Here is a 26218-nt window from a genome sequence, read left to right on the forward strand (position 1 = left end):
ATGCCCAGTAGTTCGCCGGTGATCGTGTGGAACGGTGCTCAGTACACGGCCAGCAGCAAAGAGCTCGAGCAGCTGCGTCGCGACTACGGCCTGGATGCACGCATGCTGGAGGCGACTCTCGTGCCGCGCTACAAACGCCACAAGCCGGAGGCCAGTGCCCGCAACGAGCACGTTAAGCTACAGCCAGGAGCAGGCAAGCCCAGCCCCAGCCCCAGCTCCAGCTCCGACTGGATCCTGCGCCAGGACAAGGACAAGACCGTCAGCCAGGTCAACTTCCATCCCTGGCCGGGCACCCACTTCGATCTGGTGCCGTGGCGACGCACCCGCTCCGCCTTGGACCTCACCTCGGTGGCGGACTACAACCAGAGCCACAGCCATAGCCACAGCCACAGCCTGGTGGTGGATGCCAAGTCGCTGCGCGGCCTAGAGAAGCTCGAGTTGCGGCAGCAACGGCGCCGCCTGCAGCGGGCCCAATCCACGCAGCAAGGCCTGCGGCGCCTCGTCCGGGTCCGCCTCATCTTCTCCATCGAGCTGCGCCACAAGCGGATGGAGGTGCTGCGCAAGAGCTCGCTGCCCGTGCGGGTGTTCGAGCAGCGGTTCGCTCTCAGTGAGAACGAGAGCGCCGCCTACGAGCGGGTGCTCCTGGACGCCAATGCTGGTGTCGACCAGCATGTGGGGTACTTCAGCAGACGGCAGCAGCAGCAGGGACCACAGGAGGAGCAGCTGGTGGTCGATTTTGCCAGTGAAACGGAGGCCGATACGGAGGCCGAAAAACCAGAGCCAGAGGAGGCCCTGTATGCCACGATCGCCAGTCCAGGGACCAAGAGAGCAGCTTCCGCTGCCACTCCTTCGGCGGGTCAGGTGCCATGCGTCAAGTGTCGCGACATTGCCATCAAATTAAGGTAAACCTCGGACGCAGTGAAATCTCCTCCAATCTTCTGTTCAGACAGAAATTCGAACGGTAAACGAGAACAGAAAACAAGAAAGAAAAAAACACTTTTAAAATAACTCTACTCCAAAACTTAATTGATCTGCAGTACAGTGAAGTGTGACTAAGGAATACCGAGCCAAATCAGCTCAAAGTTTGTTCATTTTTTCCCGAGTGATTCAAGTGCTTCGCACTATTAAGTGTTCATTTGTTGCTTATGCTCGGAAGAGCAGCATCTCTCTAGTGATTGTTCCCATATAAATCTTCTGGCTTACAAATGGAAGGTGCAAATTTCCCATGCTGCCATAACTTCCAATGCTCTTCCATAATGGCAGAGTGGGTATTCAAAAATTGATTATCATCTTCCGTTCTCAGTTATTACCTCTTCCCTTGGACATCTTCCCAATGATTTCTTCTTATACTAGATATAACGTTAATGAGTGGAGAAATGATGGACACATATTGGTCTGCTAAAAATGATTTTGCTGAGTATTTTCTGCCAGCCACAGGCAATAAAATAGTCCTTGATGTAGAACTGCTCCACTGTGAAGCATATACTCCCCGTGGCACTCTGATATCTGCCTTCCATTTGCCATGAATGTGCTAAATGTCATACAAATCACGAGGAGATCAGAGGAGAGAAGTCTTTTCCAAAGTGAAGCCTGCTCTGACCCTCTGTCCGGCTGCGTGCATCAAATGTTGACCCCTTAGCACTATCGTCTTATCTGTGGGACTCGTAACAGATCTTGATGTTCCCTAACCCTGTTCGCCAGTTTGGTTGACCAACTGGCCCCCAATGCTCTTGCCAAATAGTTTATTTCACTTTTTCCTCACTTTTCTGTGCGGCGTTTATGGCCGGTGTTTGTTGGCTTTGCCGGCGGCTTGTGGCACCTGCCGCCCTGCTTCGTTGACACCTGCTACCGGCCCGTTTCCATTTTGCTACCGTTGATGCAATAAACTGGAAGAAAGTGTCGTCTTCTCGGCTTTCTGTTTCTTTATCATTCGCCAAACTGGGAAAGCAAACACAAACACACACAGAGCAAGCAGACCAAAAGCAACAACGGAAAAGCATTTTTCCCATTTTCCTCAAACAGCGAAAGGTATATCCGAATATAGGAGCAGTGTGTCACTGCGTGAATATAAATACAATATATTATTATTAAATAGAAGGCACAATTATGAAAGCAAGGGGTATCTTGTGCCTCGAGCCCCTATCCAGCTTCGCTGCTAACAATTAATTTTCGGTCGTGTGTGTTTAGTTTTTCTCGTTGAGCAGGTGCAGGGGCAGGGGCAGGCAGCTTTGTTGGTTTTATCATTACGAGAGTATCATTATGATTGGGGCTCCGCAGCGGAAACGGCAGGGGACGACGACGAGGAGGAGACAAACGATCAAGTGAGTCAGCAATGCCATAAATACGACTGGAGCGAGCGGAGGCAGTAGACTTGACCCGGTTTAGTGATTTGGAAAAGGGCACCCGCTGAAGTCAGCCAATGCAGTCGAAGGAGCCCCCAGACAGAGATGCCATCAACGTTAATTGCCAGTGCTTCCTTAAATAATTAAGAGGAGCATCTAATCATTTTGTTTTGCCGAATGTAAGCCGCTGTTTCGGTGTAAATAATTGGACTGTTTCTGTCTTTTTGCATTGTTTAAATAATGCAAATGTAACATAGCTTAGGTGCTTCGTTGGATAGCAACCAATTATTCAATAACTTTAACGATTTGTCCCATCTTACATGCTCCCCACCTTCATTATACCGATATGACGTACATTTTCCTGTTTTATTGCCCTGAAAATGTACTCTTCAGGGCTCAAATCAATGGGAATTGTTGCCCATAAGTTCCACATTTAAGCTTTTCAATTGTTCATCACTAGACCTCGGATTTTGCATATTTGATTCATCAGCATAGTCGTGGGCTCATTATTAATTTTTGTTCAATTGATTTCCTTTGACTATATTTGAAAAGCACTTGGCTGGGGGATCGGAGGATCGGAGGTGCTGCGAGTACGAGTCATCAGAATTTTTCTATCTTAATCCTTTAAAAATATGCAAATATGCAAAATCCGAGGTCTATTCATCACATATAAAAGATAAGAGAGATCATCATCTGGTTTATTAATGGCTGATAGTGCCATGTTGCCCCGCAAGTTCGTGTCCCAAGTCTTTTGTTTTCCCGCAGCAAAGTCGGCTGCAATTTATTTTCAAGCGCATGCGCAAAAGTAGGCAACATTTTTTGAAAGCTTTAATGCACTTCCGTTTGAATCACTTTAGTTTCCTTAGCGATTGTAGATATGTATATGGCGGGTCTTGTCTTACTGCTTTCCCTAATCTGAGCAGCCATTAGGAACTTTCTGCGCAATACGATGGTCTCTGGGCGATACAACTGCTCTCTCAGCATCTCAGAGCCCCAGCTCTAAGACATCCATTGAAGAACAGCAGTAAATTGTACAAAAATATCACACATAATATAAGATTAAGCAACTCCTCAGTAAAAGAAATGTAAACTATCAAAAGAGATTCAAGGATATAAGCCAAAGTGGGCCAGAAGAAAGTCACAATTAGATTTCGGAGTTGGGTTACAAAATGGCAAAACTCTGCGAATCGGGGTGGACTTTGTGTATACAATTTCTGGTATTAACATATGCACTTTTATATGTAAAACCTTTCTTTTTTTTGTATTTTTTTTATCAGCCAAAGTATCTGCGAGTAAAATCTTTAACTAAGATTAAGTACATATGTTGATGAGATGTGTAACAGCCTTAATTCTGGCTGCTACTAATCTGGCGTTGCTTGGATCAGCATCTATGGCCGATTCGATATAGCCATTCTAAAAGACTTTATTATTTAAAGCACAAATATAATTTCCTGAAATGAATAAATTGATGGAACTCTCCTTAAAAAAAGTTAAAAAAAAAAACCTTTAATATTTATATTACTATAATTCAATTGTTTTTCTCATTTACCCAGAACCATAAACGACTATGCTCTAAGCTCGAATCTGCACTTGAAGCACAACCGCATCAACAACAACAACAACAACGTTAAAAGCCAGAAGTTGAACAATCTGCACAGCAACAACAAGGTCATCGGCAACGGCAACAACAGCAACAGCAACCTGAACAGAATGCACGCTCACCAGCTGGATTCGTACCTGGGCGGAGGACCAGGACCCCTCCAGATGATGAACATGAGCAACATCAGCCAACTGCACCATCCGGGGAATGTTTCGGCGAACGAAAGGCCCAACGGAGGGGCGCTGGCCCTGCACTATGCCGCCGCGCGCGGCTGCCTCGATTGTGTGCAACTGCTGGTGGCAGCATCTGTGGATATTTGGTAAGTCAAATCGCAGCCAAAAGTTGCCAAATGTGGTATGAAGTGAAAGCTCTGCTGTCGTTCTTTATGTGTTTTATCCAGCATCAAATATCCAATATCCGATGCTAAATGGTGGGGGAGCTCGACGATCGATTGTCGTAGTCCCCCCATTTGAATTTTATTATTTCCTTGTTTTGTCCAAGCTCCCATTCGATGGAGTTTTCTTTCGATTAAGCAATTACTTCCACTCCACTTATATTGTATACTGGAAAGGAAACTCTGCGCTGGATAAATATAGTGGGCTCTTAAGAATGGGTCACTGTGTTCTTCGATTACTGTTTTCCAATGATGCCGGGCGTTTTCTAGAATATAATTTCAACCGTTTTCTATATTTAATGCTCAATAGAGAGAGCAACGATCTGATTATCATAAGGAAAACCCCTTCAGAGTTTAGTTTCCCGAATGATTTTGAGCGGAGCAATGATTGTCTTGGCCCCATCGAACATTTTGAGATCTCCAAACAGTCAATTAAATGCGCTAATTGAAGCTTATTAGCTCATCCAACAATGAAGAAAGAATGATGTGGAGCTGGGGAGGGCGTGCCAGAAGGTGCTCTGCGATCCAGCAAGTGGGCCAACGATCCCCGCCCGGCTACTCGATTCACCCCGAATTCCTATCGCCCCGAAGAGCACGCGTCCAAAGAAGATTCATTTAATTGTTCCAGCTCCGAATGGGAGCCACATGGCCACATGACTGAGGCAAGGCAAGCCAGCGAAGCGAGTTGCAGCTTCCAGCCGGCTTTGAAGCCATGTTTGGTTCTATCTTGTGCTATTTTCAATTGGAGTCAAACTGGATGACGGCAGGCGAGCGGTGAGCGGTGAGCAGGTGAGCCGGTGGAGCTGTGGCGGCACCGCCACTGTGCACCACAAAAGCACCGTTGCAACAAGTTTCTTTCATTCGAATCGAAGTGGAGCAACCTCGGACCAGTCAAGGAATCAGAATCAATGCCAAAGCCTGATCTCCACTCCACTCCACTCCACTCCATTCCCATTCTGTTCTCTCCAATTGCCATCTCCCCTCTCTCCTGGCACCCTGGATCTGGTCCGATCTGGTCAGATGCTAGCTGAAATTCATATTTATATCGCGCCGAGCCAGATCAATTGACATGACAGCTGACACAGCGACACAGAAAGCAACAAAAGCTGGCTGCGATGCCGGCTGTTCGATCAGTTCTGGCCAGCGGATAGATTTCACTGGTTCTAACCGATTACTGGCTCTCTTCGGAGAATGTATTCCTTGCCAGCACGAAACCTATTCGCTTTACAGACAATAACTTTCGAAGCAACCCCCGCCTTAAGCTATTCGATAATTTTGTATGCAAAGACGATGCGGAACGCTGGAGATGCTATTGAATCCTTTCCCCAGGGATTGCAGCTAAAGAACGAGGCCTGCTCGATGAGTTCTAGCTTGGGATGCATAGAACTAGACAGTGGTTCGGATTTGGCGAGTCATTATCCAGATTTTTGTAATAATTTTTGTATATATTTTTAATAATATGTTTTAATGGTAATCTAGTATATATCATGGTACCCTAATTATTATATATGTATAAGTTATATGCTGTGTTTTTGGCTGGATATGCATAGATTATACCTACAAAAAATATCACTATTTCCTGTCCGTAGTATAGATTGTATGTGGTGTGTGGATATTTTGATGCAGCTCTGATGGATAGAGAAGAACGAAGACTGATCTGATCTGATCCGCTTGTCTATTCAGCCGGATAACTCTTACGCCAGCCTTCGGCGTAGACCATTTGATAATATTGCGTGGAGAGGCAGCGGCTCGAGGCAGCGCTTCTTGGGGCAGAAAGCTGGTTTGCCCCGCTCGGCGAGTCGGCTGCTGGTGGCTGATGGCTGTCCCAGCTGAGCTTGGGTTGAGCTGGTTGGGGCAGCGTTGGAAGCGGCAGTGGCGGTGGCAGTGGCACTGCCAGCGTTGGCCACTCGATGTTGGCGCTGGCTATTCGCGTTTGGCCAGTCGAAGCGAACGGTGCTTTCATTTCATTTCGTTCCGTTCCGTCTTGACTCTGCTCTGCTGCACTGGTGGTGCTGTTACCGTTTACCCACATCGCATCGCACCGTTACAAGCAGCAGCAGCAGCAGCAGCGGCAGTGTCTGTGGCAGTGGCAGTGGCAGCAACATGCGGCCAAAGAATGAATTTGAATTTTGATTCCAAATGTGGGATCTGGCACGGTTTCGTCTCGCTTCTTCGGACTCTGATGCTCTATGCAGCAGCTCGGGCCTGAAAGCTGCGGCCACGCCTCCGCCTCCGCCTCCGCCTGCCAGTCGCCTCCTGCCCAGCAGCCCCTGCCAGTGCCACCTCAGAGAGCTTGCAACGCGTTGGTCAGCCAGAAGAAGCCGACAAAATTTCGCGCTTCAAAGTATTTCGAATGCAGTTAACGAATCGGAACGCGAATTAATTAACAGTTTCAGTGTACCAAAGAACTGCAAGATACAACAGAAACACCAGCAACAACAGCAACAACAGCAACATCGGCAACATCGGCAACAACACTCATCAAACAGTAGCAACAAGATTGAGCTCAATGCTGAAGCCAGCTCGAGATCCAGTAACCGCAACCATGAAAAGGTAGCCTCGGCCGCATCTTCCAGCCATTCAGTTTCAAATAATCAATTGGCCAGGCAGCGAGGAGGATGCCTCGAAAGACTGCCCCAAGAACAAGCCGAATCGGATAGGACACCCTACCAATCCGTATCTCAATAAAACTGTGATCGTTTTTTGTTTCGTTTTGAGCGGCTTGGTGGTGTGTGAGTGTGTGTGTGTGTTATACAAGTTATACAAAATTCCAACAACGAAAATATACTGTGAGTGCTCTGTGCTTGTGGAACCTGGAAGGAAAACTAAACCTAATCTAATACAAAATAATCCATATTGAGACTGCAACTGCCAGTCACCTAAATGGACAGCAAACTGTGCTAATGGACTCTGTAATGGCGTATCGATAATGCTGGAAACCTGTAAATACGATAAAGATCTGCATCGGCCAGGCTCTGATAGGGCTTCAGTATAAAAAGAGATCGAAAGATGAGTGATATATTGATTAATAGAGGGAAATAGTCATAGATTACATGGGGTATACCCGTGGAATAGATAGAATAGATAGAAAGAATCATAAGATGGATCAGCAATGGGACATGGTTTTCTAGAAAGATTACCCACAACTAGCCATGTTTAAACTAGTTCTACTGCCTTACTCGATTGAATTTAGGTATCGAAAGATACTAGATATACCCTTATAGACAAAGAAAAAGATAGATATAGAGTTAGATAGATAGTTAGATAGATAGTTAGATAGATAGAGTTAGATATTTACTTTTATTTCCATGGTTCAGACCGAAAGAGACACTTTTTAAGCTACAAAAGAAGGAACACAGACAGAACTCTTGACAATATAAAAAGATGCATCGAAAGATGTAAGAATAAATGTATTCGGAGATGGTTCAGCAGGTAGATAGATTGAAATAGATTATGCGATGAGACTCAATTCGTAAATGAAGCTCGAAAATGTATGCTGGAAAACCCGTTAAGCGGTTGAATGCCCTTGAACTGCCTTGAACTACACTCAGTGGTGGGACACAAACGGTTCTGGAATGATCAAATGATCACTTGACACCCACAAATGGAAGAACATTGAGGCGCTGTCGGTTCCCACAAATGCTTGAATATCATTTAAAGTTTTCTATCAATCGATTTGTAAGATTGTCTCATTGTCGCTCTTTATCTGTCTCTGTCTGTGTCTGTATATGTATCTCCCAGTGGTATATTTGTGTCATCCGAGTCCGAGTTGCTTTCATTCTGCATTCACTCAGTAATCGGCGATTGGCAGCGGCCAGCCCCACTTGTGCACGCAAATGTTCAATTAAACACTGCTATATGTTGGGGCTGCCGCGTCATAAACGAGTATTCATCTAACTGTCAACTGGCACATCTAACGAGGTGCGTGTGAGGCCTCTCCGCCCCATCCCCATCCCCATCCCCATACCCATCCTCCTGCTTTCGTCTGCACGTCAATTATTCCGCCTTTCATTTGTCGGGGCTTCAATTTGGTTTTCTATATGGCAAGACACATTAAATAAATTAAAAAATAATTATTAAATTGCAATTAGAAAAGAAAAACACACAAAACAAAAAACAACAGAGCAGAGCAGAGCAGAGCAGCGCAGAAAGGAGAAGATATCAAATTGGGAATATATACATATATATAGATATATATTTCTTACTGTATTTTCACCTATTTCACCAAAGAAGCCACAGCAGAAGAAAAACCAAACAGAAGCTGAAACAGAGGAGAGCACGTCATGGTATAGGCGGGTGGGGGAGACGTCGGAGGGGTGGGGGGGATAAAGATGAAAAATCAACTTTAATTGGTTTACAATTCATTTCTAAAGCGAGAAAAGCTGGAAAATGTAACAAGTCGTCCGAAGTCGGACGAAGAAAGCCACTTGAAGCGCCTTCTTCCACGCTCTCTCTCCCTCTCACCCTCTGTCTCTCTGCCTCTCTCCCTCTCTCTGTCTGCGGTGTATCTCACAGTGCCCGGTGTCGGTCTCGGGTATGCCGTGTGTGTGCAATACCCATGAAGTCGTAAGCCAGTTGACTAAGTGAACAGTACAGATGCGAGTGCGAGTACGAGTACGAGTACGAGTATATATATATCTGCACATTACCCATCATCGTCGCCACCGCTTGGCACCGCCAGCATCATTGGCAAGGGGCGAAAGCACAGTGGGACAAAGGCTATGAGAATGGAGGTATAATTTCCAAAGGAGATATAGTAGATACAGATAAAATGAGAGAAGCTTGACAGATTGCCTGATGGCAGCGAAAATATCCAAGTATTAGCTTTAAAGTATCTTCTAGTATACAAAAGTAAGAGGTAGCTATGATAGACATCTATAGGGCTAGTGGAATACATTACTAATAGAATAGTTTGGAGGAGCAGAATATAGTAGAATGAAAACCTTAGCCGATACAAGCGGAAGAACTACTAATAAGGAAATAAACGCTTTTTTATAAGATATAGGATAGGGATATAGATTATAGAAACTGAAAAAAGATACATGGAAAAGAACCTAAGATAGGTGCAAAGAAGATACATGTATGGAAGGCATATGTATACAGATATGTCTAATAGTAATCCAGTATACCATAAATGACCGCTTGCACGTTTGCCCCACTGTGTGGCATGTGGAAAGCAGTAAATGGTAACAGCAGCAGCAGCAGCAGACGCCACACGGCCCGCGGCATCTACTGGGAGTCAGGCGTAACACAGAGAAACACAGTCTGGTGCACCGCCCCCTCCCCTCCTCCACCGTGTCCACCTCCACCTCTATCTTCATCCCAGTGCAGTTTTTTTTCTCGCTTTTAAGCGTTAATTTCACCAAAATACAAAAAAAAGATAAGTGCCAGATCGGAGGAGGGGCAGCGGCGGAGGCGGCAGAGAAATAGTGTTTTACTAGAAGTTTGTCGAGCAGATCGAGCATCGAGGGTTTAATCTCGAAGCAGCCACATCGGAAGCCAGACAACGGATCCAGAGCCGGGCCGAAACAGACTTTCGGTTTCAGCAGAGAGATGCGATACTCGTAAAGTGTGTTCCATATAAACCGGGATACGATACGATACGATACGAAACGATACGATAAATCTGTATACGATCTAGGACGCAGACCGAAAAACTCGATATGCAAATCCACGAAACCGAAAAGAAAACCGAAAAACATCTAGCGGCGGTTAAATATTCAAGTGATTTTTCCTAAACCAGTTTCATATTTTTTTATGTTTGCTCTTGATTCAGTGTTAAGTTTAACGGTATTGGGAAAACCAGAGTGAAATAAACGGAAAACCAGAAGGCAAGGCAGAAGAAAACCTCAAGGCACGAGTGGTGCCAAAAACGAAAGTGTTGACTGTTTTTTTGAGTAGGTAAGCCAAGGCCATGAAGCGATCAAGAGATTCCTGCAAGTCCAATTCAACACAAGCACCAAGCACTTTACCAATCAAACAATCAATCAAGCAATCAATCCAATCCAAACTGAGACTATCGCACACACTCGAACACACACACACCACCCCAGCCCACAGCCCCTGCCACAGCAAATTGATCTTGAACCTTACCAACCAACACTGGCCATCCGTACAACCCTCCTTGCAATCCCATCCCTCTAGCTACTTCTCCACCATCAACGTTAAGAAGGGCCTGCTGGGCCGCATGACCACAAGTCTGACCTCCTACCGCCGCAGTAAACAGAAGAGCAAATCGAACAATGACATCCACACGATCATCGCCACAGAGGTAACGGCCGCCATCCTCAGCAGCAGCACCCACAGCAGCAACTCGGAGATCGAGCACGGCCCCGCGGAGCCAGGAGGCCAGGATCAGGAACGGGACAGCCACAGCCATAGCCGCGGACAGGAGACCCCCAATCCCAGTGATCTGCACGACCTAAGTGAGCTCATGATGGAGGCACACAAGCACCAGCATCAGCATTCGCACCAGCACCAGCATCAGCAGAGGAAAGCCGCTGTGGAGGCTGTCAGGGATCGTCTGGATGTGGAGGATGAACCCGACTCCAATGATGACGACGAGGCCACGCCCATGCTGAGCGGTGTGGGGCGGAAGGAGCAGAACAATCGCCGTAGTGTTGTGAGGTTCGAAGGGGGTATTCATAAGAGATCTTAATAACATTTTCCTGGCACCCAAATGTTCCTTTAATGGAATCCTTAGGAATATTTTCAAATGTTCTCAAACCTCAAAGAATACGAGTAATGAAACTAAATATAAATATTACCAATTGATCATAAACATATAAGAGTAGTACAGATGTATTGTGCGATCCAGATTCAAACCTTACTTCAGTTCAAAGGAATAGGTTTGGATCTGGATCCGTGCCGATTGAACAATGGTTCTGGTGCTGTCTGAAGTTCAGGTAGTTGCACATACCATCTCATACTCATGTCTCATTTGAGCGCATGACTATGGGCTCATTCTTTGTAAATAGCAGTAATCAGCACTTTCGAATGAGCGGAATACTCATTATTGCAATAATAATACTCTAGATATAGTTTGTTACAAATTGTATAGACTTCGACCCGTTTCAAATTTTTTTTTTCCCACAAAATCACAGATCCACATTCCATAATATGTATATCAGAGCTTTCGATCGATCGATTAATGATATTCCACAAAAAAGAGAAGAAAGAGCAGGCAAATGAACAGCTAGAAGAGCGTCGAAGGGGAAAGATGATGAACCAATGCAAGCGTTTGAGTTCAATCTGTCCACTTCTTCTGATAATGTTGCCCGTTGTGATATCACTGTATTGCGATGGCGTTTATTTTTTTTGTAGCCTGAATGGTATGTGAATGCCGTGTGAATGGCTGGTGACTGCCATGTGAATACTTTAGGAGATTTAGCTATTTTTGTAAGGCTCAAATCTGGCGATCATGCCAGACTTTTTGCTCATTAAACACTTGATTTTTCCTCTCTTACGCCGACTAATTGGATGCCAATTTATATGAACGTCTTTTTTGTCTTTTTTGTTTGTTTTGTTTTCGTTTCTTTTTCTGTGGCACGCTTTTCCTTGCCGATTGCAGCGCCAATACGCAAATGGACAATGATGTCACGCCCGTCTATTTGGCAGCACAGGAGGGCCACTTGGAGGTGCTCAAGTTTCTGGTGCTTGAAGCCGGCGGCTCGCTTTATGTTCGTGCACGCGACGGCATGGCACCGATCCATGCCGCTTCACAAATGGGCTGCTTGGATTGCCTCAAATGGATGGTAAGCTGGCTGCGGCCAAGTGGCTGTGCAACACATAAAATTTGGCTGCCATGTAGTTAGCAAACTGTAGCAGCAGCCAATGGGGGTCAATTGGAACATTCGACTCGGCTTGGCCGCGAACTCGTTTTGTCCGCTGTCCACTGTCCGCAGTCCGCTCTTTTTTCGGTCCTGTTTGGGGTAACGGGGTTCTGGCGTCTTGACTAGTTTGTCGCCTGGCCTATTCAATTTATCAATTGGGGAATGTGTCCGACGAGCGAGTCAGGGGAGACCAAGCAACGAGGGAGAGAGAGAGGTAGAGAGTGGCTTATGCAAAGCCACACTTCATGCAGGAGTATCTTGCAGATACCCGCTGACAATGGCCCATGCATTGTATCCTCCTGTGTGCTCTCCCTGTCTCGCTCCCTCCCACCAAGAACCAGAATGAATTTTTCAAGATCATCGGTGAAGGCTCGCTGGCAGTAGAAAATCACCTTTCTAAACTGAACTAAATAGTTTTCATTTGCCGTAAGACCCGACGGGTGGAAAACCACTTTCCACAACACAGCCAAAAGGCAGGCTCTCGACGGACAGTGACACAGTGAGCGTGTACAGCGAGACGCTGAGTGGACAGTGAGGTACTCAACCAAGTAGCCGTCAACAGACACTGAACAAACAAGCAAATATCGTATCAAACAGGACAATGAGATGCTGAACGAATAGTGAGACACTGAGTGGACAGCAGGCTGAACGGTCAGTGCAGCACTCGACAGACAGTGATTCAGTACGTGAGGCACTGCAGTGAGTGGGAAAGTATTCGCCATAAAAGATCACTAGAGTGCGAGTACTTAAGCGAAGAGAAGATGGGCAAATACTGGGGCTAACTATGTAGGATAGGACGATAAAAGTCGGGGGTATTTTATGTGGGACTGTAGAAACAGAGAGTTACTTTCAAGAATCGGAGACACCGAATAAACGGTCCCATGCGTTGCATCAGAGACTATAAAATACCAACATGTTGCAACGTTCGATGCTACGTGGTAAATACGTGGGCTATCCTTCAACTATGACCGCTGTCCACTGCCCATTTCGGCTTCGTCTGCTTCTCAATCCCTCAGTCTTTGCAACGCGCACAAGTCCGTCCCAAAAAACCAAAAACCATATACATTGTTTGGGCATGACACAGTAAAATGCTGCTCGATTCTCTCACACGAAAAACCATGAAAAACACCGCCATAAAACATCTTCTTGGTGCCTCAGGCAACATCTTGGTAATTGCATAGTCTTTGGACACTGGACACTGAGATCTCCAACGGGGTACCGGTCTAGGACAGTTAGGGCAGTTAGGCCCTAGGGCAGGCAGTTAGGGACACTCTTTTATGTGGCTAATCACTAATGCATTTGGTTTTTTGTTTGACATTTCTCCATGCAACAATCCACAGGTTCAAGACCAAGGAGTCGACCCAAATCTGCGCGATGGCGATGGGGCCACACCACTGCATTTTGCCGCCTCGCGCGGTCATCTGTCCGTGGTGCGTTGGCTGCTCAATCACGGAGCCAAGCTGTCGCTGGACAAGTATGGCAAGTCCCCCATCAACGATGCGGCCGAGAACCAGCAGGTTGAGGTGAGTACGAGCTTGCAACCTGCTACCTGCTACCTGCCACAAGCTAACTCTCTGACCTCCCTCATCGCCTGCAGTGCCTGAATGTGCTGGTCCAGCACGGGACATCTGTGGACTACAACAGCAAGAACAGCGTGCAGCGACACAAAACACAGCAGCAACTGCAACATCAGCAGCAGCAGCAGCAGCAGCAGCAGCAACAGCAGCAGCAGCACCATCAACAGCAGCAACATTTTAGCAGCAGCTGCAACTCGAACTCGAACTCCTCGAAGCAGACGAGCCGCAGCAACACGATCAAGTCCAAGTCATCGTCCACACTGAGCTCCGATGTGGAGCCCTTCTACTTGCATCCGCCGGCAGTGAGTGGGGGCGCTGGAGGATCGGCCATGGGCCTGGGCATGGGCATCGGTATGGGAATCTCGCGAAAGAACAGCGATGCCTTGTACTCGCAGCAGTCGCGAAGTTCCTCAGAAAAGCTCTACAATGGCAGCTCCTCCATGGGAGGCAATGGAGGCGGGGGCGGAAGCAGCTCCACGGTCGGCGGCGGTGCGCTGCTGCCCAACGATGGGCTCTACGTGAACCCCATGAGGAACGGCGGCATGTATGCCTCGCCCTCGCCAAACGGCAGCATCTCGGGCGAGTCGTTCTTCCTGCACGACCCCCAGGACATAATCTACAACCGGGTGAGAGATCTGTTCGTGGACTCGGACTGCAGCAGCGTGAAGCAGCACAACAACCACCACAGCCATCACAGCCACCATCATCAGCAGCAGATAATGCAGTCGAAGGCTGGCAATGCAATGACCATCCAGGCGGATGTCCACTCCAGCTCCAGCGGTGCTGGCAGCGGCTCCGACGAGTCCGTCTCCATCTCGTCCAGCTTCAATTCGCCGAAGAGCAGCAATCACCATCATCAGCAGATGCGCAGCCAGAGCTTCAACCGGCATGGCAGCGGCAGCAATAGCAACATCAGCAACGGCAACGGCAACAGCAGTGGCGCCAAGAACAACAACAACTACAAACAGCACAAGAACATGGCCAGCAATGGCAATCAGAATGGTGGCGGGGATCACGATTACGAGGACATCTATCTGGTGCGGGAAGAGTCGCGCAAGCAGCACCAGCACCAGCAGCAGCACCAGATACAGCTGCAGCAGCAGCAGCAACAGCAGCAGCAACAACAACAGCAACAACAGCAGCAGCAGCAACATCAGCTGCAACAGCAGCAACAACAGCAACAGCAACATAAATACAATGTGGGACGATCTCGGTCGAGGGACAGTGGCTCCCATTCCCGTTCGGCCAGCGCCAGCTCCACACGCAGCACGGACATTGTCCTGCAGTACAGCAACCATGTGCGTATATCCCGTCAACAAAATCCCCTTAAAACCCCCCCCATTGACCAAATATTTTCCATTATTTTGTAGCATTTGAACAACAAGCGGAACAACAGCATCTCTAGCAGCAACAACAACAACAGCAGTACCAACAACATAAGCAACAACAACAACAACAGTGTGCTCAATCGCAACAAATCGCATTCAATCATCGGCCTGCACAGCAGCAAATACGAGTCCTCGCTGAAGGACAACTACAGCTCGAAGAACGTGAACCTCAAGAACCAGCTGCTCAATGGCGGCATCAAGAGCGACACCTACGAGAGCGTCTGTCCGCCGGAGGATGTGGCCGAACGCACCAAGCAGACCCACAAGAACTCCATGATCCGCAACAATCTGGTGGATGCCTCGATGCCAGCGATGCTCGGCAGCAGCAGCCCCAATATTGCCCAGAATGGCACTGGCAACGGAAGCGGCAGCAACAGCAACAACCATCAGAACAACAGCAACAACAACCTGGGCAGCAGGAACCTGAAACGGGTATCCTCGGCTCCCCCCATGCAGAACGTGGCTTTGGGTTAGTTCACACAAGATACTTTTGCAGTAGATCGGGCTAGAATTTAGGTGCAAAGTCCTTCCGGATAGCAACAACATTCAGTGTGCAGAGTCCTATGATACCCACCTATAGATTTGGTAGACTGATGCATACTTGATACCTAGATTGCATAATTATTAAGCTACCATTTCAAGGTTTAATAAATCCCATTTCTTATCCTTTCTCCAGTGAATGGACCTCCGCCACCGCCTCTGCCACCACCGCTGCGAGCTCCGACTCAGCAGCAGCAGCGCAACAACTTGAATGCCGAGCAACCGAGCAACAATATCAGCAGCAGCAACAGCAACATCTACAAGAAGAATGTGTACGGAGTAAGCTCCCCGGTCTCCACCACTGGCAGTGGCAGTGGCAGTGGCAGCGGTGCAGTGCCAGCTCCTGGTCCCATTGTCGGTGGCAATGCGAATGCTGCCAGCGAAGCCGCCGACTCCGACTCTGGCCTGGAGGTGATCGAGGAGCCGAGTCTGCGGCCATCTGAACTAGTGCGGGGCAATCACAATCGCACTATGTCCACCATTTCAGGTGAGCTGCAGTTGGATTATCCAGCGAATCTTAAATATGAATGTCTCGAATATCTGAGCAGTACTGGAAATATACCTTGGAAATTCAGGGAAATGTCCTGTGGCTGTTTTTATAGTATATATATATATGCGATTTGATCTGGAAGCCCCCATTTGAATTAGTAATGTATCAGTTTTTGCCAGATGCCATATGTACATACATATATCCCAATATATTTTATCATGTCGTTCATGACCTAGAAATCATCTATCAAATTGGGTTCTCTCCATTCGAATCACATATCTCTTTGGATACGTTGGAAAATTTCAAAATTTTATAAAATAACGTTGCTGCTGTTGCAATGGAAATGAATACTTCCGAGTCAAGCGATGAAGTGGACCTAATCGATATTGGGACTGTAAGCTCATCCACACTGGGCATGGACCCTCGCCGGAAGAGGCTGCCAAAGTATCATTCCGATCAGTGGTCTTTCGATATGGATTCCCTTAGGGAGGGGCTAACCAATACACCGTCCAACAAGGACAAGTACATTATCTACAGTGTTGGCAATCCCACGCTCTTCCTCAAGTCCCTCGACCCGCAACAGCTCAACGATGATGAGGCAGAGCTGCTCGACAAGCACTTGACGGATGTCAAGAGGGTCCCACCACATTCGCCGATGCGCCCCGATCCCAATGTATTAATTGAGGGCATGAGACGCGAAAGTGTCCAACAGAAGGCCTTCAAGGGCACTAGCAACCGTGGCAAGCTGGCCAAGGGCGTTTATAAAGGCAGATACAGGGCCCCATGTGGCGATGTCAGGATCTATCCCAAGCACGATGGCGATCGTAAGAAGGCTGTGCCGAACGTGGACACTGACTCCATTCCCAGTACCAGTCGGGGCCTGGCTTCGAATCCCCAGCCGTCCCGCAGCCGCTCCAGAACCATTAACGCCAGTGGCCAGGCCACGAAGGACGAGCAAGGACGCAAGCCCTCGCGTTGGGATTTTCCCCAGCCGGCTGCCAGCTCGAAACACATTCCAGAGGCCAATTTCAACATTAAGCAACCTCTGAAAACGCCCACTGCCAGTAACTCGAAGCACATTCCAGAGGTCAATTTCAACCGCAAGGAACCTCAAAAAACTCCCATTTGGAAGGACTTCCAGAAGAAACACTAACAGAACACCGCTGCCCCCCATTAGACGAATAAACAAAGCTTCGAACATCAACATAAACATCTTTCTCTGTCATTTCCGAGGTCTTTCACCTCAGTAAACAGAAAACAAACAGTCAACAGACAGTCATCAAGAGCCGTTGGGGTCTGGTCTGGCTCGGACATCGGCGTCAGAGACCAGTGGCTTGTGACTGTCAGTCTGCATTGATTGATCAATTAGGGGAAATTTGCCAGTCATGTAGGTCGATTGGACAGGATGAATGCCCTGCAGTCTGCAAACAAGTTTGCACCAATGAGAACCAGCTGAAAAGGTAGACAGACAGTGTCTTGGAGGTGTGCATAGGAGAGGATGTCTCTGTTAAATGTCTCAATGGACTCAATGTCTCAATGAAAGTGTTTGCTGTGTATATTGCTTGATGTTGGACGCTGATTGGAGCGGTTGTGGCCAAATAGTTAGCTGATGTTTAGTTCATAAAATCACGGCCATACTCATGCCTCTTGAATTCTTCTTTCGACCAGCACGAATTCTTCCTTCAGTCGAATTCGGATCATCCCGAGTCACAGAAATTTTCTGTGTTGCTTTCTCGTTCTCATTAACAGAAAATCATATGGAGAGTGAGCGAGAAAAAAAACCGAAATTTTTGTATCTGCCTGACGATACCTGTTTCGTTCAGTCCATTTTGGGCGTGCGATTCGAATCCCACTGGATCGAGTGCATTCGAAAGAAAGCTAATATTGGTTGAGCACAGTTTAAGTAAAGTCAGATCAAATGACTAAAGTGGAGTTTAGGTTCCAGTGGTAGCTCGGCACCCGACCAACTATCCTTCACGCCGCATTTGGCTTCTGCCAGCCAACCAGTAGTTCCCCTGGGCCATATTTGCTGCCTCATTATCACACAATAAATATCGGGCTTTGACTTAATTGCTGCAATATTAGCAGAGCAAAACGTAACTGAAGCTGAAACTGAAAATAAGACGGTGACAGAGAAGAAATGTGAGTGATAGCTGCCATGTTTGACATGTGTTGGCTCGATTTTCCATTCGCTAATTGCCTATTATGCCCGAGTCGGAGGAGAACTGGAAATGCCTGCGATATATAATTGAGGCGCCGTTCACACGATAAGGCGGCAAAGATCCGTGGAAAATGTTCGCGAAAACAAAGAAGTGGAAGTGAACAAAGTTGAAAAGTGGAAATGGCTGCCGTTGAAAACAATCGAAGCCACTTGACTGCCGGTGCCGTATGGGGGCAGGAGCTACGACAAGGTTTTTTGTCGATCGCTATTGAAGCGGTTGGATGGCCCAGACCCCGACACCGACCCCCAGATCCCCGATCCCCGATTCCCGATACCAAATTGAGGGAAACCAGAAAAGCGATGGGCATGCCAGCAGACAGTCCGACAGCCAGACACTGGACATGGGAGAGTGAATCCCTGGGATCCGATGAGGAAGCTATTTGCCATTCGCAAGTCGCGAGTCGCAAGTCGCGAGTCGTGAGGTTTGAAGCCCAAGACCCCCAGACCCGAGGCCTGTATCATGTCCCACACATTTCCCCATAATTGGCCCCGACGATGGTTCACTCACCACCCGCACCGCCTCCTCATGGCCTGGGCGGCTGTTGGGGCGGTAGTTCGGGCTCTGCAAAACTTTTACCAATGAAAGTGAACGTGTTTGCCGCAAAAAGAGACAGACGATCGTTGCAGTTGCACTTGGAGTTGGTGGCAACCTCCACATCGTCGTTGTCGTTGTCGTTGTCGTCGCTGTGGCTGTGGCTGCCGTTCGGAGCTGTTCCGATCCACTGTCTTGGGTGAATAACTTTGTCGATCGCCTGAACTTGCATCAGGCTGCCAGCGACGTTCGCCCAGGCAACATCGTCGAGTCTCTACTATTCTCTAATTCGCCGAAAAGTGTGTGCAATCAATCTCCTTTTTATTTAGTGTCTCAATCAATTGTTGAGAATGTGATTATCTATCGACATATCTTTCTGTGCATCCGCAAATCACACCGACCCTGGACCCATCCTCAATATGAACATGCTCGGCTCGGTGAAGATCCACAAGAACTCGCGCCGGAACTACTTCACCCTGAGCTTTCAACGTTTCGATATCTTTAGGTGTAAGTGCAACAAATGTCTTTTGAAATGAAAGGATACCCAGACCGAAACAAAAGGATAACAAAAGACTGATCTAAATGTCTCAGTGTTTTATCTGTTACTATCATGGGATGATCATGGGACTTTGAAAGGATGCTACTCCCATTGTGTATTGTTGTACTTTGAAAAATTAAATTCAAGTTAGTGCTGGCTCAGTTTTCTCTCACTTCTTTTGCTAAATATTACCAAGAGTCGTTTACAAATATAGGTTTAATTATTTTGCCATTCTATCCCGATCCTTACCCTTTGGTTAGCATCTCCAGGCCTCCGACTCTCTCCCGAAAGACTTGCCAAGCCACATAAAGGCTGAATTGTCTTCAGTTATTAGTGTTGTAAATATTTGGGGGCATATCGCCAATCCTCAGCAGACATTGCACTCATGAAGCAAATTAATCGAAGCCCAAATCGAATAGCAATTGCAATTTCGAGTTTCACCGTGACATGGACCCGTTGCTGGCTGATCTGCAGAGTTGCAGGAGTTGACAGGTACAAACCGCTTTGCTCAAATTGATAGATAAAATGTTGAGACATGTTCGAAACATTCGCATTTTGTTTGCTCGTTTTTCATGTCGCCAAAAAAACGCAGCTCGATTGCGATGCAATGCATAAATTCAAACCAAACTGGCTCGACTCGATTTTAAGTGGTTTGCCCATAGACAATAGCTGGCTAGGGGCAGGGGTAGGGGTAGTGCCACCAGAGTGCAGCCATGACCGTCACCGCCATATGAAAATCCACATCCACATCCACGTAATGGCCATGATCTCCAGACGAAACGAGTTGTGCGCCGCAGAGCCGTGAAAGTTGGAGCAAGACGTTGGCGAGGACTCGCCGCGATCGGGTTTAGCTGGAGCTGAAGAGCCTGCCACAGCGGAGATTGTTTTTGCCCAATTAAGTTGCTTGTGGCATGGAAATTGAATCAGCAAACACAAATGGTTACCATGGAAATCGGTGGTAGATTACATTTCTTTTTCAAAGCGATACTCCCACGACAACTTCAACGAGAGCAGAGAACTGGGCACTTCCGTGTGTATCGTTGGCCAAAAAGGCATAAAAAAGACAATGTTAGGTGTGTCTTAAGTGTCTTAAAGGAAGTAGGAAGATAAACGCTCACTTAAGAAGCATTTCAATTAAGAGATATCCCGATGGAAAGGTCACTCTTATTGATTGAAGACTTCTTATCTGGGAATAATCATTACGCACATAAGTCTAGCCGTTTAAGGATATTACGTTGAAGTCTTAACTGATTGGTACTTTTTCCTACGATGGGCAAATTTAAGTGTACAATAGACTGTGACTACAATCAGTGCCTTTGTACCAACTCTTTCAACAATTGGCTTTCCCCTTCTTCAGAAAATTTCTCTCAAACACGACCTGGATTTCTATACAATTTATAAATTTGAAAATTATTATTAGTCATTAGTCGTTTTTCTAAGAAGCTTTGTTTCAGCATAATTGAGTCTGAAACACGTTTGGGGCTTATCAGGCGGCACTTATGTATATACATATTCATATATGTGGGTGCAGACGTACCTCCGTCTTATCTTTGACTAAGGTAGACTTTTTTCTAGAACCTCAGACAACAGCAGGCATATTCCATGGCAACATCGGGACAAGTATCTCAAAAGTAATCAGACAGTTATCTAGCATGAGCCAAGAACTGCTTTTATGAATTGTACAGATTAATTTTCATTATCAATCAGCATATACTGTCGTGTAGGCAGTTTATAGTCCATCAGGAGGAAGGAGGAAGAATCTATGGGGAAAAAATGTATTTTATGATGAGAGAGACTCGTCGACTCTACTGCATAAACAAGTGTTGGGTCGTCGTCGTCGTCCTCCCGATGTTTTACTCATATCGGCTAGCGAAGCGAGTGAGCAGGGGTTGGCGAAGGCAAGCAAAGCGAGTGAGCAAGGAGCTTGTCCCATACAAAATACGTTACCCTTACCCTCACCGTTACCGCCATCTTAAGCTGCCTCCTCATTGTTGAGATCAGACTCTGGGTTACTTTATATATATCGTACGTTGAAGTACTTGTTGCTCCGTTGGCCTCCTTCCCGCGGGGCCGTTTTGGCCATATTTGAATCGGGCTAAATGAAACGTATTTGTGTATGCAACTAGAGCTCCAAGTCCACTGGCAGTGTGTTCTTGCGGCGCTTTGTCTGGTGAAAGGCGCCGCGTCTCTGCATACGCAATGAACTACTGTTGTTGCCGTTGAGGGAGTGGATGTTGTTGGCTGCTCAAGCGAGCATGACCGAGGCCGGAGGAGAGAGGAAAGAGCCGTGATGACTGCTAACCCACAAAAAACTAGCGACGAACGAAGCTCATAAATAAATTTGTTCAATTTCAGCGAACAAGAAAGCCAAGCTGCTCAATGGTAACGCCAATCCGGCCAACAATGCAGCAGCCGCCCAGACGAATGGAGATGCCAACGGGGGCGGGGGCGGCGGTGGAGGAGGAGCTGGCTCCCAGTCGCGTAATCCGAACGGCAGCATCTATGGCTATGCGGATGCTCCCAAGTCGCAGAGGGGCGGCAACTACCAGCAGACGACATCGCCCCACTACCCGCAGCAAGCCCAGCAGCAGCAGAACCACCATCACACCTACACGCCCAGCCTGTACGGGGGCGGCTCCTCGGCCGAGGATCACTACGAGCTCACCCAGCAGCAGGCCCAGTACGCGGGCATCTATGGCGAGGCCGGGAGCGGGGTGCCCGGATCGGGTGGCGGGCGCACCGGCGGACCCAACCTGGTCAACAAGCAGCTGGTGCTGCCGTTTGTGCCCCCCAGTTTTCCCAATAAATCACAAGACGGCGTCACGCACCTCATCAAGCCGTCCGAGTATCTGAAGAGCATCAGCGATAAGCGTTCGTGTCCATCCTCGGCCCGGTGAGTAGTCCAGTCCAGTCCAGTCCCGTCCAGCCTAGTGGTTCGTCCCCCCCACGTCCGTTGGGGCACTGCCACCACTTTCAATTAGCAGATGGCAGCCGATTTAATTTGGCTGAACATCTCGTGCAACGGCACCCATAATTAGTGCAGTGGCAGTGGCAGTGGCAGTGGCAGAGGTACAGTTGCCTCGCCTCAATTAGCCAGCCAGCCAGCCAGCAGATGGATAGGAAGATGGAAAGATACTCGCGACTCGTACAAAGAAAGATGGATGGATGGTTGGTTGGCTGTTTGGATGCAGCTTGGCTGCATCTTGGCAATTAGCAGCTTGGGAGAGAGAGAGAGAGAGTGTGAGAGAGAGGGAGAGGCAGAGGGGGGACGGAGACTCGACTCAGTCAGCCACTTCCTCCGCCGCTCAAGAGTGCATGAAATTTTATGCGTGCTAGTTGTAGATGTGGCATGCCGCTTGCCACGGCTGGAGCTGCAACTCAGTTGCAATCCGAAGATGATACTGCGCACACGCCACGCCTGGCGCAGGTCCGAGAGCCAGACCAGACCGCAGGGAAAGTAGCCCCCACTAATCGACGATCTCCCCGTTCTCTTTCTGTTTTCTGTGCAGCTCCACGGATACGGAGGACTATATGCAGATACAGATTGCCAACCAGCAGCAGCAACAGCAGCAGCATCCCCAGCAGCAGCACCAGCACCAGCACCCACAGCAGCAGCATCATCACCATCACCAGCATCCACACCATCCCCATCATGGGATGGGGGAACAGCCGCCACTGCCGCCGCCGCCACCGCCCTTGCCACACAACATGCCGCTGCCGCCCATGATGATGCCCCTGATGAACGGTGGCAGCGACTCCACCATGGCCAGCAAGTCGCACAAGGCCAAGAAGCCGCACGGAGCCACTCCCAATAGTCAGGACACTGCCACACGGAAGCAGCACCAGCCACTCTCGGCCATCTCAATACAGGATCTGAACAGCGTCCAGGTAAAGCCTCTCCCTCTGCCCTATATCCCTATATTCCTATATTCCTATAACCTATAACCAATCCAATCCCATTCCAGCTGCGACGCACAGACACGCAGAAGGTGCCCAAGCCCTATCAGATGCCAGCACGGAGTCTGAGCATGCAGTGCCTCACATCGAGCACGGATACGTATCTGAAATCGGATCTGATCGCGGAGCTGAAGATCTCCAAGGACATACCGGGCATCAAGAAGATGAAGGTCGAGCAGCAGATGGCCAACCGCATGGACTCCGAGCACTACGTGGAGATAACCAAGCAGTTCACGGCCAACAACTATGTGGACCAGGTGAGTTCGACTCGATCCCCCAGTGAATCCCGACCTCGGACTAAGGGCGTTTGTGATGCGTGGCAAAGATCTACTTGCAGATACCCGAAAAAGATCAGGCCGGCAATGCCATACCCGACTGGAAGCGTCAGATGATGGCCAAGAAGGCGGCCGAGCGGGCCAAGAAGGACTTCGAGGAGCGCATGGCCCAGGAGGCCGAGTCGCGGCGCCTCTCGCAGATCCCCCAGTGGAAGCGCGACCTTCTGGCGCGCCGCGAGGAGACCGAGAACAAGCTGAAGTAAGTTGAGTTGGGATTGGGTGAGCGTGGGTGAGAGGACGGCCGGGCTGGCAGGGCGGAGGGCAGGGCGGACTCTTCTCTGACCGCTGTGTATGTGGCATTTTCCAGAGCGGCCATCTACACGCCCAAGGTGGAGGAGAACAACCGCATTGCGGACACCTGGCGGCTGAAGAACCGCGCCATGTCCATAGACAACATCAACATCAATCTAGCCGGCATGGAGCAACACTACCAGCAGATCCAGTTCCAGCAGCTTCCCCCACAACAGCATCCCCAAGGTGGCAACGGTGGCAACAAGGAGAACCACAGCCACGCCCACAGCCAGGACTCCAAGTGTGCCTCAGAGGCGGAGCAGGTCGCCCCCGACGCCGCCCTGGAGCAAGCCGTGGACCAGCCCCTAGACCGGGAGGCCCACGAGGAGCGGGAGCGGGAGCGGGAGGAGGACAACATCATCCCCTGGCGTGCCCAGCTGCGAAAGACCAACAGTCGCCTCAGCCTCATCTAATATGATCTGATCTGATCTGATTCTCCTCTGAGTCTTATAAGTGGTGCATTTTTTTTTGTTTTTTTTTTCCTAACTTAACAAATGTGCAATTATAAAATGATAACTATACCATATTATAATATTATTCTAGCTTAAGACTAGGCTTTGTTTCAAAACTTCAAATCCAAGGCAAGCTTAAACCCAAAAAGGCAACAAAAAGAAAAGATAACCGCGAGGAAAAAAGACGAAAGATGTGAAAGTAAAAGTAAAAGTATATAGAAACCTAACTTGTACGATAATCATACAATATTATTACTTATTACTCTTAACTCTTAAATATTATTATACATACATACATGTAATGTTTTTAGAAAGCTATTGTTATTCCTATCTGACTTGTGCAGTGCCGAAAGCGAACCGATTTGCTCGGATATATATTGTAATTGAATATCTTTTATCTGCATACATACATACATATATGCATTACATTTTTGGTGTTGTACTTTTAATATTAAATTTCAGAGTTCTTTAAACTATTTTTAAATATCGTGCATACATCGCATTGCTTTGACTCGGATTGAATTTAATATGTAATGGCATTAATTTAATTGCTTCGGTTAAGATTTTTTTTTATTGTTATTTGTTTTTATACTCGGCTCAACAATTTTACTATTAATATCTGAACATACACATGCATATACACAAGTACATACTCGTAAATACATATACAAACAGATGATTGAATTAATAAATACATATCATATGAATAAAACACAAAAACAACGCGTGTTCTCTTGAATAAATACTGGGTATTCCACTCCTTTGCACAGCCTTTGGAATATGTGAGGAGACTCTTCCCTGAACCAGGCTTTTCTTTTTGATTTCTTCCTGCGAAGTCAGAAAAAAGCCGAAAGCAATGTCCCATTCTTAGTTGATTTCATTAAAATACAACATATTTTATAATCATACATATGTATATGTCGAATTTAAATAGGGTCCAAGTTCTTGATCTTTTCGTGGTTTTTTTGAAGAATCTACTACTCAGAAAGTATTCAATTATCTTGAATGACAACTGCTCTGGAAAATGGATTCCTTTTTTGATATAATGATAATGCTTTTTGTTGAACCATGATAAATAAAAGCTAATTAGACTCCAATAAGTGCCGAAGATAGTATTATTTTTCAGGAGTTGCTGAAAGAGAACTGCCCAGGGCTCAATACCCTCCAGAAGTCCTGGTTCGGCGAGGCACATTTCCTGGTGCGCCTGCCGATATGTTGGCGGACTGACTAACATCAAGGCCCCAAGGCAACATCTGAGTCCAAGCCCAAGCCGAAGGTTAAGCCATGACGCCTCATGAAGGCTAAGACCCAGGAAGACTAGTAGCGTGAGCGACCCAATCAGCTGCGTCGCCAACAGCTGAAACACCGCCCAAACATAAAGCCCCGCCTAAATAAATGATCTTCTTTCTGCTTCTTATAGTCTTCCTTACCTAACATCAATTACACAGCCCCAATTATGATCGAAGCATGGTCGAAACTTATTTGAAAAATTCAACGGATTTGCTCGAAACTCGTCACTCGAAGGCTTTTGGGGTCGCTGATTACGAATTTGATGTCTTCTTGTTTCAAGATGTATTGAGTCCGTTTCTCTTTAAAATACCTATTTACAGGAGGAAGATGTAGATGTATGTAGCAAGGTCGGGATGTTATAAGTCTTAAGTGAATTGGATCCGCCATTTTGAATTTTTGAAAACTGACTTCAAATTCGTAATTATTGACCCAGAAACCA

At 47.4% G+C, this 26218-nt stretch overlaps 1 protein-coding gene across 1 annotated transcript; it reads left to right on the forward strand.

Annotated features, from left to right (window-relative positions):
- Positions 1 to 24491, forward strand: LOC6598498 (AF4/FMR2 family member 4). The gene is made up of 12 exons (XM_026992835.1): positions 1 to 902; positions 3896 to 4261; positions 11907 to 12090; positions 13509 to 13691; positions 13766 to 15043; positions 15116 to 15602; positions 15810 to 16160; positions 21810 to 22347; positions 22964 to 23342; positions 23420 to 23668; positions 23749 to 23945; positions 24054 to 24491. The coding sequence occupies exons 1-12, from the start codon at positions 1 to 3 to the stop codon at positions 24448 to 24450; spliced, it is 5511 nt and encodes a 1836-aa protein (XP_026848636.1). The 3' UTR covers positions 24451 to 24491.
- Positions 24492 to 26218: the final 1727 nt, after the last annotated feature.

This window comes from Drosophila persimilis, unplaced genomic scaffold, assembly GCF_003286085.1.
Source record: "Drosophila persimilis strain 14011-0111.01,24,50 unplaced genomic scaffold, DperRS2 tig00000793-arrow-arrow-pilon, whole genome shotgun sequence".
NCBI classification, from domain to species: domain Eukaryota; kingdom Metazoa; phylum Arthropoda; class Insecta; order Diptera; family Drosophilidae; genus Drosophila; species Drosophila persimilis.

Bases quoted from the DNA above. Each gene is read 5' to 3' on its own strand.
- LOC6598498 (XM_026992835.1), top strand. From the start codon at position 1: ATGCCCAGTAGTTCGCCGGTGATCGTGTGGAACGGTGCTCAGTACACG. The intron at 15,603-15,809 runs GTTAGTTCACAC...TCCTTTCTCCAG, and splicing joins CATGCAGAACGTGGCTTTGG to TGAATGGACCTCCGCCACCG. The intron at 23,946-24,053 runs GTAAGTTGAGTT...GGCATTTTCCAG, and splicing joins GAGACCGAGAACAAGCTGAA to AGCGGCCATCTACACGCCCA.